The following is a 17,847-nucleotide window of genomic DNA, read 5'->3' as shown; positions in this document are numbered from 1 at the left end:
GTATGTATGTACACATGGAAATATTAGTTGTTCATGTTTTCATGTATTTATGTCTCTTAAATACATTCTTCACAAATTCATAAGAAAGAAAATTTACTAGGTGTCACCAGTGTCAAATCTGATAAATGAATTTTGGATTTGCTTACTAGAAAGATATTTGAACCATCTGAATCCTTCCCTCTTGATTATACTTACAGAAGCCTGTATAACCTCTTAGAATGCTGACTTTGACGTATTCCTTACCCTCAATGGAAAGGAGTATTTCTTTTTCTCTGACTTAAACACGCTCTGTCAGTCTCATGACACGTCTTTTTTTTTTGAGATGGAGTCTTGCTCTGTCGCCCAGGCTGGAGTGCAGTGGCGCGATCTTGGCTCACTGTATGCTCCACCTCCTGAGTTCACGCCATTTTCCCGCCTCAGCCTTCCGAGCAGCTGGGACTACAGGTGCCTGCCACCAGGCCAGCTAATTTTTTGTATTTTTAGTAGAGACACAGTTTCACCGTGTTAGCCAGGATAGTCTCGATCTCCTGACCTCGTGATCCACCCGCCTCGGCCTCCCAAAGTGCTGGGATTACAGGCATGAGCCACTGTGCCTGGCTGACACGTCTTAATTCTAGTATTCACCAGATTTGTTTCGTGTTCTCCGTTGTTAGTCATCAAATTTGTCTACTTTTTAAATAGAAACGTTAGATAGAGCAAGGAACTTAGAAACACTCAAGCGGCACTGAATGTGTAGAATTGCATAACCAATATAGCTTCTTTGCTTTCACATTTACAGCTAGTTGGAGTTTTAGTTCAGCCGCACCCAGTATCTTCCATTCTGCTTCCAGGAAGAAATGGAAAAATGTCAGCCATGATGATGCAGTATTTTAGTAGCAAGTTGATGGTGTTTTGGTTTCCCATGGGAAATATTGTCACTGGAGCATTAGCAGCTATCAGTCACTTATTAGGGTAAAAAAGCAACTTCAGAAGAATTTAACATATGCCAAAGAATCAACAAAGGAAGTAATCAGCCAGGGCAAAGGTCGCACAAGAGATTGTAATCTAGCAATCAGCAGTGGAATAAGCAGTCAGCTTACCAGAAACCCAGGAAAATGCTTCAGAAAGGGCAGTCAGGACTAAGGCAACTTAATGAAATGCAAAATAAATGAAATCTGAAGTTTAAAAATCTAGATTACAATTCTGGTTTCTAACTCAGTTATGAGACCTTGGGCAAAGTCATTAAATTTCTCTGAACTTCAGATTTTGGGGAGTCAATAAACCAATACATGTCAAAGGGCCTGATAAACTTTACAGTTTAGACCAGGCGTGGTGTCTCACCCCTGCAATCTCAGCACTTTGGGAGGCCAAGGCAGTTGGATCCCATGAGGCCAGGAGTTTGAGACCAGTCTGAACAACATGGTGAAATCCCATCTCTATTAAAAATACAAAAATTATCTGGGTGGATGGCATGCACCTGTAAGTTCCAGCTACTTGTGGGGCTGAGGTGGGAGGATGGCTTGAGCCTGGGAGGCAGAGGTTGCTGTGAGCCAAGATCGTGCCACTGCACTCCAACCTGTGTGACAGAGTGAGACCCTGTCTCAGAAAAAAAAACACTTTACAGTTTATCACCAAACAGGAAAGTCTTGCTAGACAATGTAATTGATTATTTCCATGCCCTGGATTCTGGGCTCTTACTGTATGAGCACTGTAGGTATGAGCAGCAACAATTAAGAAGCTGCAGAGGTAAAGGTATAAGGGCAGTGATTGAGGAGTCTGCCAAGCAGATTTCAGCAAGTATGTTTCAAGAAGTATGCAGCAATCTGAAATACCTAATCCTGAAAAATTGCTACAATCTAGTTTTTTAATTTTGGCCAGTATTTAGCAGTAGTTTGGCCCTCTACTTTAAATTAATAAAAAATAAGTAGTACTATATTATGAGCTGTGTTATCTAACAGTTTATCTTAGCTAGTAGCAATTAATTTATAGCTTCTATTAAAATGACTATCGTAGTTAAAAGTTTGATGACTAAGTTTTTTTTGTTTTTTTTTTTTTCTTTTTTTTTTTTTTTTTTTGAGCTGGAGTCTTGCTCTGTTGCCAGGCTGGAGTGCAATGGCATGATCTTGGCTCACTGCAACCTCCACCTCCTGGTTTCCAGCAATTCTCTGCCTCAACCTCCCCAGCAGCTGGTATTACAGGCACCTGCCACCGTGCCTGGCTAATTTTTTGTATTTTTAGTGGAGATAGGGTTTCACCATCTTGGCCAGGCTGGTCTTGAACTCCTGACCTCATGATCCACCCACCTTAGCCTCCCAAATTGCTAGGATTACAGATTTCAGCCACGCCCGGCCTTGATGACTAAATTTTAAGAAATGTTTTAGCAATTCTTCATACACCTTTCGCTTATCTTATAGTTACTTAATTTCTCTACTCTTATCATTTGATATTTTCATTTTATTGTGTATCTCTGTAAGGCCAAATCAATAGATTTTGAACAATCTCACACTTAACCTTTAAAAAAAATCTAATAGGCCCAGTTTCCTCTCAACAATCTTTGAAGAACCTTCGAGAAAGGAGAAACACAGACCTCCCACTTCTAGACATGCACACTGTAACCCGGGAAGAGGGAGAAGGCATGGAAACAACTGATACTGAGTCTGTGTCTTCCACCAGCACATACACACAGTCTTTAGAGCAGCTGCTTAATTCTCCCGCAACTAAACTTGGTATGTTACTCTGTCTAAATATGTTTTTCTTATTTAATTTTACTGTCTTATTTAATTACTATTACTCTAAGTTACATACGCTTTTTTGGGCTGCTCCAATAAAATTTCTTTCAATATTCCACTACCTGTTTGTATTAGGGTTCTCTAGAGGGACAGAACTAATTGGATGGATGGATGGATGGATGCATGGGATGGATGGGATGGATGGATGGATGCTTATTAAGTATTACCTTACATGATCACTAGGCCATCTGCAGGCTGAAGAGCAATGAGAGCCAGTCTAAGTTCCAAAACTGAAGAACTAGGAGTCTGATGTTCAAGGGCAGGAAGCATCCAGCACAGGAGAAAGATGTAGGTTGGGAGGCTAGACCAGTCTCGCCTTTTCAGGTTTTTCTGCCTGCTTTATATTCACTGGCAGCTGATTAGATGGTACCTACCAGATTAAGGGTGGGTCTGCCTTCCCCAGCCCACTGACTCAAATGTTGATCTCCTTTGGCAACACCCTCACAGACAACACTCAGGATTAATACTTTGCATCCTTTAATCCAATCAAGTTGACACCCAGTATTAACCATCACACTGTCCAAATGGAAAAATTATTAAACAAATCTTTTTTAAAATAAAATGCTAGGTCTTGCCCTAGGCTTGAACCATAAATAAGTGGTGGGAAGTTTATAGTCACAAATAGGTGGTAGATATTAGAAAGCAGGATAAACTATCCTCTCACCCTTCCAAGAAACTGACAGTTTCAGTTTATTCCTCTTGATGAAGTAATGCTAAATTTTTGTAGTGATGTTTTGGTATATTTTATTACCTGTAATTAATATTACTGTTCAAAATTTAGGGGGAATCTGTTTGTCATCTTCCTGAGACTTCAGGATCACCTGGAGTAAGGGTCATTTGTATTCATGGTCACTGACCACGTGGGGTAGAAACTGCAAGTCATGGTTCCTTCAGGCAAAGTTAATAGTGGTAACATGGAGGCATCATGATAGAGCAGCAGCAGACTCCAGAAGCCAGTTTGACTTTGTGATTTCTGCAAAAATTACCTGTCAACTGTGAGCCTGTTTCATCGTCTGTAAAGTCTGAATAATGATACCTACCCCACCTGATAGAAGATTCTTAGGAGGGAACATGATACGTGACCAGTAAATGTTAATGCTTTCCTTATACGTGAAATGACATAAAATCTTGGTATATTAATAGATGGGAAGAAGATGTGTAATAAAACTGTCTATAAACACAATTCTGACAAATTTCAGAACTGGGACTCATAGGGCTTGTATTCAGTTAGATTACATTCTTTACAACAGAGATACTGTTTTATTTGTGTCACCTACAACATATAATCTGTTGATTGAGGTATGCTGAATAGATGAATGGCAAAGAAAGCAGACCTATAAAATATCACATAGTAAGATATTTATATTTAGATTTTTCTTACTTAGAATCTTCATCTGTAATCTATGATTTTGAAAATTAATTCTTGGAACAACATCTTGCAGAGCCTCCATTATGGCATGCTGAATTTACCAAAGAAGAGTTGATTCAGAAGCTCAGTTCCACCACAAAAAGTGCAGATCACTTAAACGGCCTGCTTCGGGAAACAGAAGCAACCAATGCAATCCTTATGGAGCAAATTAAGGTGAGATCAGAAAACCTGGCCACCGTGAAAACTGCCAGTTTGGTTTTCTTGACCCTCCGTACACATGCACCCAAGTTTAAAAATTCACATTGCAGATGCATCTATAACGTCTTGATCTTTATATTAGATTCCTGATGGTGAGAAATATTGCCTTTTTTTTTTTTTTTTTTGAGACAGAGTCTTGCTCTGTCACCCAGGCTGGAGTGCAATGGCACGATCTTGGCTCACTGCAAGCTCCACCTCCCGGGTTCACGCCATTCTCCTGCCTCAGCCTCCCGAGCAGCTGGGACTACAGGTGCCCGCCAACATGCCTGGCTAATTTCTTTGTATTTTTAGTAGAGACAGGGTTTACAATGTTAGCCAGGATGGTCTCGATCTCCTGACCTCGTGATCCACCTGCCTTGGCCTCCCAAAGTGCTGGTATTACAGGCGTGAGCCACCGCATCCAGCCAAAATACTTCTTTTACACCTATTACATAAAGATTATTTCTTAATTCCTACTTTTTCTAAGAAACCGTAATAGATTTAGAAACTAGAGAGATGTTCACAAATCATTGTTCACATATGCTTAAATAAAACTTAAAATGGATGTGAGTCTTTGAATTCTAAAGGTAAACAGTAAATTTAAATTATTCAGGTGATATTTATAGTACTGAACTACTAAACAGTTTTCAGGTGGAGTTGGCAAAGTGGCATGGGAAGTTTTTCCTGTTTAAAGTAGACACCAGAAACATCTAGGAATGTTGCAGAGCAGTTGAGGATTACTCAAATGAGGTATTTCCACCCTGGCTCACTGATAAATCACCCCTCAGAATATAGTCATACTGCTTATTGAGGAGTTCTTATGACCCAGGCCCTGGGCTTTACATATGTTATTTAATCTCATCACTGGTTGAGAGAAAAATTGAAGCTGGTAAATGGTGGAACAAAATTCAAACTCATAGCTCTGTGAAAAGTACATGCTTTTCCCCTGTACTTTGCTGCTCCTAATAGATCTGTCCTGCCACTGTGCAAGGCCACTAGCTATCCTTGTCAGATTATTTTAAAGCTGAATTCAGTTATTTTCAGTAACTTTTATATATCATGACATTCCACCATTAAATACTGCAGTATGCATCTCTATAAAATAACATTTTCCCACTAATAAAAACATTATCATAGCTAACAAATCACTAACTAGCCCAGTAAACCTAAATGACTTATTTAAATGTTATATTTTCTTTTTTTTTTTTTTTTTTTTGAGATAGAGTCTCGCTCTGTCACCAGGTTTGGAGTGCAGTGGTGCAATCTCAGCTCACTGCAATCTCCGCCTCCCAGGTTCAAGCGATTCCCCTGCCTCAGCCTCCCAAGTAGCTGGGACTACAGGCACGCACCACTATGCCTGGCTAATTTTTTTTATCTTACTAGAGACAGTTTCACCATGTTGGCCAGGATGGTCTCAATCTCCTGACGTCGTGATCTGCCCGCCTCAGCCTCCCAAAGTGTTGGGATTACAGGCATGAGCCACCATGCCTGGCCAAATGTTATATTTTCATAAATTTATACTCTCTTCATGATTTCTTAGTCTTCTTTATTGTCACTTTTTTAAATGGTCTTAGGTTTGAGGACAAAGTTCGCTAACTTTCTTGTCTAACCTAAAATGAAAATATACTAAAAGCTGTGGCTTGGTTTCAACCTGGAAATCTTCCTCAAAGACTTGAACATGTTATTACCTTTTTTATATCATTCTTTGCCTCATTTCTCTGATAGTGTTTCACATTGTCTTATATTCCTGAATTTTCACTGTGTCTGAACTTTTGATTAAGTGCCGTTCACTGTGGACGTCTTAACTGCCTGGGACTTTAGGAACAGGGTAGGGGCAGGGGGTTAGTGGAGGCTACAGATGTTCCCCTCAGCCCATTTTCAGAACCCCATGCCATACTGGCTTAGTTTCTATAGAAAGTAGAAGGCAGAGGGAACATCTTGGTACCAACCCATGGCTCCAGTTAGTTGCTCCTCATGGAGATGTTCCATCAGTTCCCCAGCTTTCAACTCCAATTTCCATGATACCCTGTGCTTCTGAGACAAGAACCCCAGTATTTACACAGGATGCATCCTCTCCTCTTGTCAATGATACTTGGTAAGCTGCTGGACTGACTCATTTCCACCTCTTCATCTGTTTATCGTGAGAATTTCTTGATGTGTCTCATCTACTTTTTCTCCTCTTGTATTAGCTTGTTGCTTTTCTACTTCACCCCTCTTCCCTCCAAACCCAAACAGCTTAGGACAATGGAGTCATATAGCCCAACACTTGGTTCATATGCAGCAATCCACTTTCTAGGCAGATGCAGCTTTGAAACTATCTCATAGTTGGAGTTCCAGTTTTCATGTCAAATGGATTTTATACTGTGATGTCATAAACTCCTTTAAATGCTGCTGTAGTTAACTGAATTCCTTCGTTTATTGCCATATGGAGGGAAGGGAGAAATTTGCGGAGAAGAGAAGAAAAATACATGAGTTCAGTCTGCCATATTTAATCAGAAGCTCCTAAAGCCCATTTTTAACTCATTTCTCTAACACCAGCTTCTCAAAAGTGAAATAAGATTGGAAAGGAATCAAGAGCGAGAGAAGTCTGCAGCTAACCTGGAATACTTGAAGAACGTCTTGCTGCAGTTCATTTTCTTGAAACCAGGTAGTGAAAGAGAGAGACTTCTTCCTGTTATAAATACAATGTTGCAGCTCAGCCCTGAAGAAAAGGGAAAACTTGCTGCGATTGCTCAAGGTGGGTAAAAGGAGAGTCTTAGAACTTCTGAGTTATAACTTAAACTAAACAGCCTGGTGGTTGAGAATTTGTCTGTATGTGTAACTTTTAAATTTTGCTCATTTGAATTGGGTCTATCATATGAGTAGGCCGTGACTAGATTTGAAAAGCTGACTTTTTAACATCTTGAGGCAACTGTAGTACATTTATATAATTTTAACATTCAGCAAAATACAGTAAGTGCTTAGCTTGATCTTCTAGCTCTTTGAAAATTGGATTTTTATCCTGGTTTTGAGTTCTGGTGTTCAGCTGAACGTGGTTTTGTTTTAAATTCTACTTTTTAAAAAACATTTATTAGCTTGCTCCTTTTCTACTTCACCCCTCTTCCTTCCTCCAACCCCAAATAGCCTAAGACAATGGAGTCATATAGCCCAACACTTGGTCTATATACAGCAACCCACTTTCTAGGCAAATGCAGTTTTAAAACTGTGCCATAGGCCAGGCACCAGTGGTTCACTCCTATAACCCCACCACTTTGGGAGGCCGAGGCAGGCGGATCACAAGGTCAAGATACTGAGACCATCCTGGCCAACATGGTGAAATCTCGTCTCTACTAAAAATACAAAAATTAGCTGGGCGTGGTGGCATGCGCCTGTAGTCCCAGCTACTCAGGAGGCTGAGACAGGAGAATCGCTTGAACCCAGGAGGCGGAGGTTGCAGTGATCTGTCACGCCACTGTACTCCAGCCTGATGGCAGAGTGAGACTCCATCTCAAAAAAAACAAAACAAAACAAAACAAAAAAAAACCTATGTTGTAGTTAGAGTTGGTTTCCATTTCAGATGGATTTCATACTGTGATGTCATTAACTTCTTTGAAATGCTTCACATACTACTGCTGTAGTTAACTAAATTCAAGCTGCATCTTAAGAATTATGGTTTCGTTTTTGTTTTAGTTTTAAATTACTTTTATTTTTGACATTTTCAAGCATACAAGGAGGACACTATAATCTCTCTTGAGTTGTCACGCATCTCTAATAGTTTTCAACTCATGGACAGTCTTTTGGCGTAAATAGGGGAGAGTTAGAGACTTAAATCCCACACATCATTTCTTTCCCCAGTGAATAATTCAATGTTTATTGGATTTCTCTGTCACCTATACCTAGTTTATGTTCATTTTGCCTGTGTTATTGTGAATGTCTTTTTATAGTATCCTAAATAGGGCTCATATATTGCATTTGGTTGATGTTCCTTAAGCTTTACTTTGTTGTTGTGTTTTTGTTTGTTTGAGATGTAGTGTTGCTCTGTCACCCTGGCTGGAGTGCAGTGGTCCGATCATGGCTCACTGCAATCTCCACCTCCCAGATTCAAGCGATTCTCTTGCCTCAGCCTCCCAAGTAGCTGGGACTACAGATGCATGCCAACATACCCAGGTACTTTTTCTATTTTTAGTAGAGACGAGGTTTCACCATGTTGGCCAGGATGGTCTTAATCTCTTAACCTTGTGATCTGCCCGCCTTGGCCTCCCAAAGTGCTGGGATTAAAGGTGTGAGCCACCACGCCCGGCCATTTTGTTGTTTTTTTATCTATAACAATTATGTATATAAATGTATTTTTTAATGTGCCACTTATTAATTGAAGAAAGTGGTCATTTATGCTATAGCAGTCCTATATTTGGGTTTTAATCATTACAGGGTAACACTGAACGTGTTCCAATTGCCTATAAATAGGAAGATCCAGGTGCAATTGGGTGGGATGGTGGACAAAAATACATCATAGGTGGTATTGTGTGCTTTCTAAGACATCAGGAGGCCCAGAATGTCCAGACATCTTACTTTTGACTGACTGACCTTATCTAGTTGGTGCTCTTTGACATGTTCCCCTATCCCCTGTAAATCCTAATAACTAAACTGATGAGTCATCCTCAAAATTGAGCAGGCATCTGAATAATCTGGTATACTTACTAAAATTCCAATTGCTGGTCCCCAATTTCTGACCCAAGAGTCTGCATTTTTAACAATTTGTTGCTGATGCTTCTGGTCTGGGGCCCATACCTTGAGAAACCCTGGTTTAGAGGCCTGATAAGATTCAGGCTTAATTTTTTTTACAGACATACTTCATAAGTAGTATTGATAGTTTGTTTGAATCTGGTTTTTCATAATCTTTCTAATGATGAAGGTAGAATGTTCTCAGTACTGACAGTAATCTCAGTTCTTCAAAGTATAGGATAGATTTCTATTGCCACAATAGTATTTTTGTCACAAGGGCCCAAATAAGAATACATGTTGTATATTTTTAGTAAATAGTTATTCAAATTACAAATTCACTGTCTTTAATTTATTCTAACAAAAGTAAACCTAATTTTATAGTTATAAAAAAGAAGAAATCTACTTCTAGTCACCTAAGAGTAAAACTGCCCCTATAAAAAACAAGACAGAAATCTCAAAATTATAACTAATTTTATAGTTATAAAATTAACCAGGACTTTAAGAACGTTTGCATTTTAAAATTAAAGTTTTCAGTAGTTTTCAATACAGCAATGATATTATCTCAAAATACTTAGCATCTCTAACAGCCCTCTTTTAGAAACTCAGCATGTTTAATGTAGGTGTTGCTAACATCCAGGTGGCTCCTACAAGTTAAGGGTCCATTGATTTAGAAGTTCTAAAAGAGACTAACCTAAGGGATACCAATAACAGATATTTTTAAAGAATTTCATAGAGGAGATACACATTAGAAACCCAGAACTCACTCTAAGATGTGCATTTGCTAAGTCCTGTAAACAGACAGGAAAACACTTACATTTAAATTAGTTTGCGCTTTAAAGATTATTTACTACTTGTCTCTTATCAATGTGAGTACATAAAAGAGACCTTATTACAATTAAAAACAATGATGGTTTAGCAGCAGATTTAGATACTTACATTCTCTCTTTAAGAAAGAATGTAAGGCCTGGCGCAGTGGCTCACACCTGTAATCCCAGCACTTTGGGAGGCTGAGGAGGGTAGATCACCTGAGGTCAGGAGTTCGAGACCAGCCTGGCCAACATGGTGAAACCCCTCTCTATTCAGAATACAAAAATTAGCCAGGCGTGGTGGCACATGCCTGTATTCCCAGCTACTTGAGAGGCTGAGGTAGGAGAATCGCTTGAACCCAGGAGGCAGAGGTTGCAGTGAGCCGAGATGGTGCCATTGCACTCCAGCCCGAGCAACAAGAGCAAAACTCTGTCTCAAAAAAAAAAAAAAAAAAAAAAAAAAGAATGTAAACTAGAAGATAGTTCAAAAGAAATTACACAGAATTCAGCATGGGAGAAACAAAAAACAAGAGTGGGAAAAGACATCAAACATGTTTTTACTAATCGAAGTTCTAAAAGGAGAGAAAAGAATACAGCACAGATAATATATGAAGAGAATGGCTGGAAATCTTTCAGAACTGTTGAAGGATATCTATCCACAGATCAAAAACCCAATAAAATCTCAAGCAGTATTAAAATAAAAAGAAGAAATCTTTTTTTTCTAGTCACATAAGAGTAAAACTGCCCCCTAAAAAAGACAGAGAGAAATCTCAAAAGCAGCCGGAGAAAGAAGACACATTGCCTCACAATAGACTTCTCAACAGCATTGGTGTAGTACTATCTCATGTACTAAAATAACTGCCAACCTTTTATATTTTCCAAGATCTCTTCTGGAAAACAAAAACTTTAAGAATCCGCCTTCATTGAAAATTCTTAATGATGTACTTCAAGCAAAAAGAAAATTTCCTAAGTAAAAGATCTAAGACGCAAGAAAGAAAGACATGCAAAGGAAACTTACCACCATATTACAGATATGGACTGTCAGTCTGACTGGTCACACTAGGGGCATTTTGTTACCAAGGCCTTGAAAATAATAACCAACACTGCATACATGAGGGATGCCAGAAGAAAGGTCTGAGAGCCACTCTTCCTGGCACTGAAGGAAACAGGGCCCATCAGAGCAAACAAGTACCTTTTGCCTCTTTCATCTCCTTGGAAGCAAATGTTTATAATCTCTGGTTTTGTGTAAAGTTTATAACAGTATTTTTCATTCAGGTTGCTACCTATTAGTGGATGGTGAAATTAATTTGGTGGATCACATTCAGAATTTTTTTTTAAATCAAAAGAATACAAGCTGGGCTCAGTGACTCACACCTGTAAGCCCAACAGTTTGGGAAGATGAGGCAGGAGGATTGCTTGAGAACAGGAGTTCAGAATCAGCCTGGGCAACATGGCGAGACTGTATGTCTACAAAAATTTTAAAATATGCCAGATCTGGTGGCATGTGCCCATAGTCCTAGCTACTCGAGAGGCTAAGGCAGCAGGATTGTTTGTTATAAGGAGTTCGAGGCTGCAGTCAAACTTCTGGTCAAAATCCTGGTCACGCCACTGCATTTTAGCCTGGGCAACAGAGTAAAACCCCATCTTTAAAAAAAAAATTAAGAAATAAAAATAATATGTCAAACATTTAGAATATATTGAATCTAGTAAGGGTAAGCAATTATTTCTTGAAACTCTACATATATACATGAGTGTTGGTAAATACCTGACTGTATCATCAGCTCTAGATATAAAATGTTTATGATGTTGGCTGTAAGTTTATGAGGAATAGTTTTCTTTTCTGTGGGTTTGGGTGTATTTGGGAAACATTAGCTTAGGGGGTAAAGCAGCATCAACTCTGAAAAGCAGCATCAAAGTCCTTATAATAAACATATTAGAGGCCCAACTTAAATTTCAAGCAGATGTCATGAGCTGCTCAGAGTAGCGTGTTACAACTCTGCGTTATAAGGTAAAATGACTTAGAGTGTAGCAGTAGTCCCCAAACAATGTCAAATAGACACTGGTAAGTATAGATTGCTCCTCTCCTTGCATCACAAATGTTAATTCACCCTGCCCCCACACGCATTAAAACTCAGCATATTTCACAAATTGAGTGTTTCATTTCTATTTGAGATAGACTTATGGTAAGTCAGCTTTGCTCCCCAAATAAGTTAGCCATATAATACTTCTATATGCAAAATTTGAATCTCAATTTTACTACTCAAGCAGGAAGTAAAAGTCGTTTTTCTGTATCTTCTTTGCTCCCAGACTGGGTTACAGTTTACAGATCTGAATATTGTCGCTTGTACACCATACATACACAGAGGTCTAAAACTCTCTACAAGTAAATGAAGAGGGAAAAAAGCCCAGCAACCCAATAGGAAAATAGGCCAAGCTGTTATAGGCTTTTTGATCATCTCCAGACTGGCAGGAAGAGAATGCATACTCACACTGTAAGTGCCTGATTTGATTTGCAGAGGATATAGAACCTTATCAGAAAACAACCTTCCAAAGCAAGAGCAAATGCACCCTATCTCAGCACAGATTTTCTTCAATTCTTATTTACCTAAGGAGATGAATAGCTGCCAGGAACATTGTTTGCACAAGGGCAGGAGCCTGCCAGATCTGAGAACACAGCAAAATTTTTGTCAAAAATCTTATATTCAGCTTACACCATTCATTTCAGGTGAACATACAACAATCTGCATTTCAGTTCAGGGAAACGTTTACAGACATCTGGTTCTCTTTATTCTTGGGAACAAGGTTACCTCACTTGGAACGCAACCAGTGCCAAGTTGTCCATCCCTAAGCAATATCGCTTCCTCCTACTTTCTAGAAGTTCTTCAGATTGTGGAAGACAGACTTCTCAGAATTCTTTGCCCTCATTCCCTTCTCCAGAAATTCATGCCTTTGTATAATCTCTTCCCCTTGAGAGCCAGTAAGCTTAACCTAATGAGTTATTTTTAACCAGTAGAATACAGCAAAAATGATAGATTACAAGAGATTGTGGCTTCTGTCTTGCTAGCGGACTCTCTCTGTCTTCTCTGCTTGCACACTTGGTTGAAGCAAGCTACCATCCCAGAGGCAAGGAACACAGGCCATCAGTTTAGCAGCCTTGAGGAACTAAATTCTTCCAACTACCACATAAGTGTGGAAGTAGATTCTTCTCCAGTCCAGCCTTCAGATGAGACCCCAGCCATGCCAACATCTTGATTGCAGCCCTATGAGAGACCTTGAAATAGAACCATTTCTGATCTCCTGACCCACAAAAACTGTGAAATAAATATGTGTTAAGGTACTAAGGTTGTAGTAATTTGTTATGCAGCAGATTGTAAATAACACATAGATAAAACCAGACAGAACAGAAAAAATAAAATGGCTTTAACTCTAGAAAGTTTCCCCATGTAAAATTTTGAAAATGCTACTCTGCCTAAGGTCAAACTGTCATACATAGATACATATGAAAACACAGAAAGGTGTCTGGAAGGGTAATACCAAATTAAATCTTTATCCAAGAGGAATGAAAACCAGTATTCACACAAAAACCTATGTACAAACCTTGTGAATATATTAAAAACCGGTGAATTATGCGCTTTAAAAAGGTGAATTATGTGGTATATGAATTATATCTCCAAAACATTTAATTAAAAACCTGTATACAATTATTCATAGAAACTTTCTTTAAAATTGCTAAAAACGAGGAAGATCTCAGTTATCCTTCACTTGGCAAATGAATAAACAAACTGGTACAGCCATGCAATTGAATACTGCTCAGCAATAGAAAAGAATGCACTGCCAGTACAGCAACATGGATAATTCTCAAATGCATTATGCCAGTTGACAGAGGTCAGACTCAGAATACTATGTACAGTGTGATTCTACTTACATGCCACTCTGAGAAAAGTAGAACTATAAGGACAGAAAACAGGTTAGTGGTTGCCAAGGAGTGGGAGAAGCAGCCAGGGAGAACTTTGAGGAGGTAAAAATGTGCCAGGCCTTGGTCGGTGGTGGTACATAACTCTGCATTTGTCAAGACTCAGTGCTATATGCTGAAAATGGCAGGTTTTACTATAAGTAGGTTGTACCTCAATAAACATGATTTTTAAATGATTAAAACTTTGGTTTTTGTTTGTTTTGGTTCAGTTTTAAGGTTTACCATAAATCTATTGGTTTTAGATTCTAAGTTGTATATGAGCTTCTGTTTTAAAAGAATTTTTTTTTTAATCCTCTTATTGTCAACAATATTTAGTTGTGCTGGAAATTTTATTTTGGAACTGTTTAATAGAGAAAGACAATAAATAATGTTCAAGAACAGACATTGATTCATAACATCAAAGTATGTTCTGAGAAGATGGTATTTCAGAATAGAGGAAGAATTTCTTATGTGCTGGTAGGATTGTTTGTAGATAATCATTTCTGCATAATTTTCATAGCTGGATTTCTTTAATAAAGCCATTTAAAGGTTAAGTTCTAGATTGCTTCATGTTGCTTATCAATGTTTTAAAGCTAAAATATAAAATTAGCTGTTAAGTTGGCTCAACCGGAAATTCAGTATATCCTTTAAAAAGAGAAATTTAGTAAGTAATGTGTCTAAAGAATGACATATGGATGGGTACAGTGGCTCGTGACTGTAATCCCAACACTGTGAGGCCGAAGTGGGAGGATCACTTGAGCCCAGGAGTTTGAGACCAGCCTGGGAAACAGTGAGACCCGCATCTCTACAAAAAAACAGAAAATTACCCAGGCATGGTGGCACACACCTTGTGGTCCCAGTTACTTGGGAGGCTGAGGTGGGAGAACCACTTGAGCCTGGGAGGTCAAGGCTGCATTGAAGTCTTATCACGCCACTGCACTCCAGCCTGGGTGACAGAGCAAGACCCTGTCTCAAAAAAAAAGAACCCCCCCCAAAAAAGGCATGTAATCAGTAAAAAAGACATTATTTGCTTATATTGTAGAGTGGTTCTAAAATATAGATTTTACATTGAGAAATTTTAATACTCTTTTTTCTTTTTTTTTTTTCTTTTTTTTTTTTGTTTTACTTTCCAAAGGTGAGGAAGAAAATGCTTCCCGTTCTTCTGGATGGGCATCCTATCTTCATAGTTGGTCTGGACTTCGATAGGTTGATGGAAGGAATATTTTTATTAACCAAATAGAATCTACTTACAAAAATGGTTCATGTATATTACCATCATTCTTTTGTCAAAAAGTGTGTATATATGTTTGCATCTACATATATTTGTACATCTATATGACAGATGTATTTTAAAAGTTTCAACTTGAAGTAAAAGTACAACAGCTTGAAGTGTTGATACCAGGCCACAGCCCTGTGACTCAAGTGATCTCCTGTGCATGCTGCCAGAATAAAACCACCAGGAATGAATTCACTCCCCACTTCTCTGGAACCTCAGGACCCGCCCATTTCTCGGCAGTACTGTGAATTTTGAAGTTAAACTAAATTTTGGTACCATACCAACTGGAATTTAGGCTTTAAAAATAGTGTTTCAAGGCCAGGTGTGGTGATTCATGCCTGAAATCCCACTACTTTGGGAGGCTGAGGCTGGAGAATCGCTTGAGGCTAGTGAGCTGTGATTGTACCACTGCACTCCAGCTTGGGGAACAGAGCGAGACCTTGTCTCTAAAAATAATAATAGTAATAAAATAAAAATAACGTTTTATGACTATTTATTGCAAGGTCAGATTTACAGATTGTTATAAATTGTTGAGAAATTTTTGTGATTAGAATATGAATGAAAAAGCTTTATTGGTAAAAGTGACATGTTAAGGGGCTATGAAGTAAATATGCTGCAGTTAATTATGCTAAGTTAAACTACAATTTAGTTATTTGCTTTAAAATAAACTGTTCTTTTTTTTTTATATACTATCTTAAAACTCATTATGTTGTCAGAGCCCTAGAGCTGGCTAGTATAACACTGACTATGAATAGGTGGGCCCACCACTTGAGTCGAGGTGATTTCATGGTGCCTCTCCAGGCTCTTGGCATGGTGTCACTGCATGCAAGCCATGAATCTGTTTTCAGAATCCTCTCCATTTTCCCAAATAAAAACCTATCACAACAGTGACTATATCACTCAGCATTGTATCTAAATATAAAACTGGTGCTTTCAGTGTTTTTGGCAGGTAGTGTTCCATAAGCTTTCCATCAGAAGGGATTTTAGAAAGACATCTTAGAGGTCCGTGCTACATCTTCACAGTTCCTCTGAATAACCTTAGGTGGTAGTGTTACTTGCCTTTGACACCTCTGCATATGTTTTAATGACTAGATCAAAACTAAATCAAAAATTGGATAATTTTAGTTCTTAAATCAGAAATTGGATAATTTTTAATATTTATGTGTTAATCACACAGTATGCTCTCTGAAGTTCTCTTAAGCCTTCAGTTTGTACTCTTAATTTTCTTTCTGAGCTGGAGAACTGACTTTGCACTTTGGTTACACAGAACATTGGTTTCCAATTTAGTTTAACTGAAATTTGCTGCTGGATATGTTGAGTTTGTTCTTTAAAAAATATCTCATATATCTTGTCTTTCCTCCTGTCTTAGAAGAACAGACCTAACTAGTGAATGTATTAATGAAAATGCATCTATTTCAGAGCTGACATGAAGAGTTTAGTTTTTTTACTTTATAAACTGTGAATATGAGTATGCCAGCTGCATACAATGTAACTAATCATATTTAAATATATTTCACTTTCTCTTTGACTTTAGACCTTTTGAAGTCTGTATAAACTTGTTTTGAAATATAGTCTCAATGAATGTCATAACAATACTTTTTTGCATGATAAAAAATTATTCCTTTGATTACAAAAGGCATATTCTTTCCTGGTTTCCGCAGTGAGAGGAAGTGTAATGATGATTTTAATATTTCTATTAAATATGTTTAACTGTATATTTTTATGGCTGCTCTTTTATGTTAGACGCTGTCTCTTTGGGGTTGTTAATTGGTTTCTGAAAGGGAACTTCAAACTCCTTTACTACTGGCCTTACATGATTGGTCCCTATTAGGTTGTTGAGAGAACGTCGACCAATTCTTTGATACCCGCCAGGTAGACCGTAGTACCTGCCGTGTCTGACACCCTGCATCCAGCTAAAACTAGAAACAGCACTGGGCCTCCCTGTGGACAAGACATTGATTTGACCAGAAGCAGGTGTCTGGCTAAGGCTGACAACCAAAGTTGGCCTTAGATGAAGGGCTTTGTTCAGTTAGGGGCAGAGGTCATTTATATATATATATATATATATATATATATTTTTTTTTTTTTTTTTTTTTGAGACAGGGTCTTGCTCTGTCGCCCAGGCTGGAGTGCAGTGGCGCGATCTCGGCTCACTGCAAGCTCTGCCTCCCAGGTTCACGCTATCCTCCTGCCTCAGCCTCTTAAGTAGCTGGGACTACAGGCGCCTGCCACCATGCCCGGCTAATTTTTTGTATTTTTAGTAGAGACGGGGTTTCACCATGTTAGCCAGGATGGTCTCGATCTCCTGGAGGTAATTAATTTCTTTGGATGTTTGGACTAGGAGATAGGGAGAGACAGAGCAGAAAGAGAAACACAGATGCCACAAGAAGGAGGAACAGAGCTAACCCTGGATAGGACTGGATACAGCAGCCAGACCAAGAGAGGCATCTAGTGAGAAGCAGCTTTTCAGCCCTGGGCCTGGTGCACACATCAACTCCTTGGTTTCTAAGAACCAAATTTGGCCCAGCACAGTGGCTCATGCCTGTAATCCCAGCACCTTGGGAGGCCAAAGCGGGTAGATCATGAGGTCAAGAGATCAAGACCATCCTGGCCAACATGGTGAAACCCCGTCTCTACTAAAAATACAAAAAAAATCAGCTGGGCATGGCGGTGTGCGCCTGTAGTCCTAGCTACTTGGGAGGCTGAGGCAAGAGAATCACTTGAACCCGGGAGGCAGA

The 17,847-nt window shown here is 38.9% G+C and overlaps 1 protein-coding gene across 13 annotated transcripts in view; it reads left to right on the top strand.

The window, feature by feature from the left end:
- LOC129028877 (GRIP and coiled-coil domain-containing protein 2-like) overlaps positions 1-16,824 on the top strand; it is a 36,198-nt gene extending 19,374 nt beyond the window's left edge. For 5 of the 13 annotated variants that reach the window (XM_063649240.1, XM_063649252.1, XM_063649244.1 and 2 more), the window contains 4 exons: positions 2,511-2,705; positions 4,211-4,350; positions 6,913-7,111; positions 8,379-8,516. In XM_063649240.1, coding sequence (XP_063505310.1) covers positions 2,511-2,705; positions 4,211-4,350; positions 6,913-7,111; positions 8,379-8,488 — 644 coding nt within the window. In that variant the 3' untranslated portion in view covers positions 8,489-8,516. Of the gene's footprint in view, positions 1-2,510; positions 2,706-4,210; positions 4,351-6,912; positions 7,112-8,378; positions 8,517-10,764; positions 14,912-14,968 lie in introns of those variants that run through there. The other 8 variants (XM_063649242.1, XM_063649245.1, XM_063649251.1 and 5 more) reach the window with 5 other exon arrangements.
- The last annotated feature ends 1,023 nt before the right edge of the window (positions 16,825-17,847 follow it).

The sequence above is a fragment of the Pongo pygmaeus genome, chromosome 12, assembly GCF_028885625.2.
Source record: "Pongo pygmaeus isolate AG05252 chromosome 12, NHGRI_mPonPyg2-v2.0_pri, whole genome shotgun sequence".
Lineage (NCBI taxonomy): Eukaryota > Metazoa > Chordata > Mammalia > Primates > Hominidae > Pongo > Pongo pygmaeus.
The sequence above is the reverse complement of the archived record's forward strand: the minus strand, read 5'-3'. Positions and strand labels throughout refer to the sequence as shown.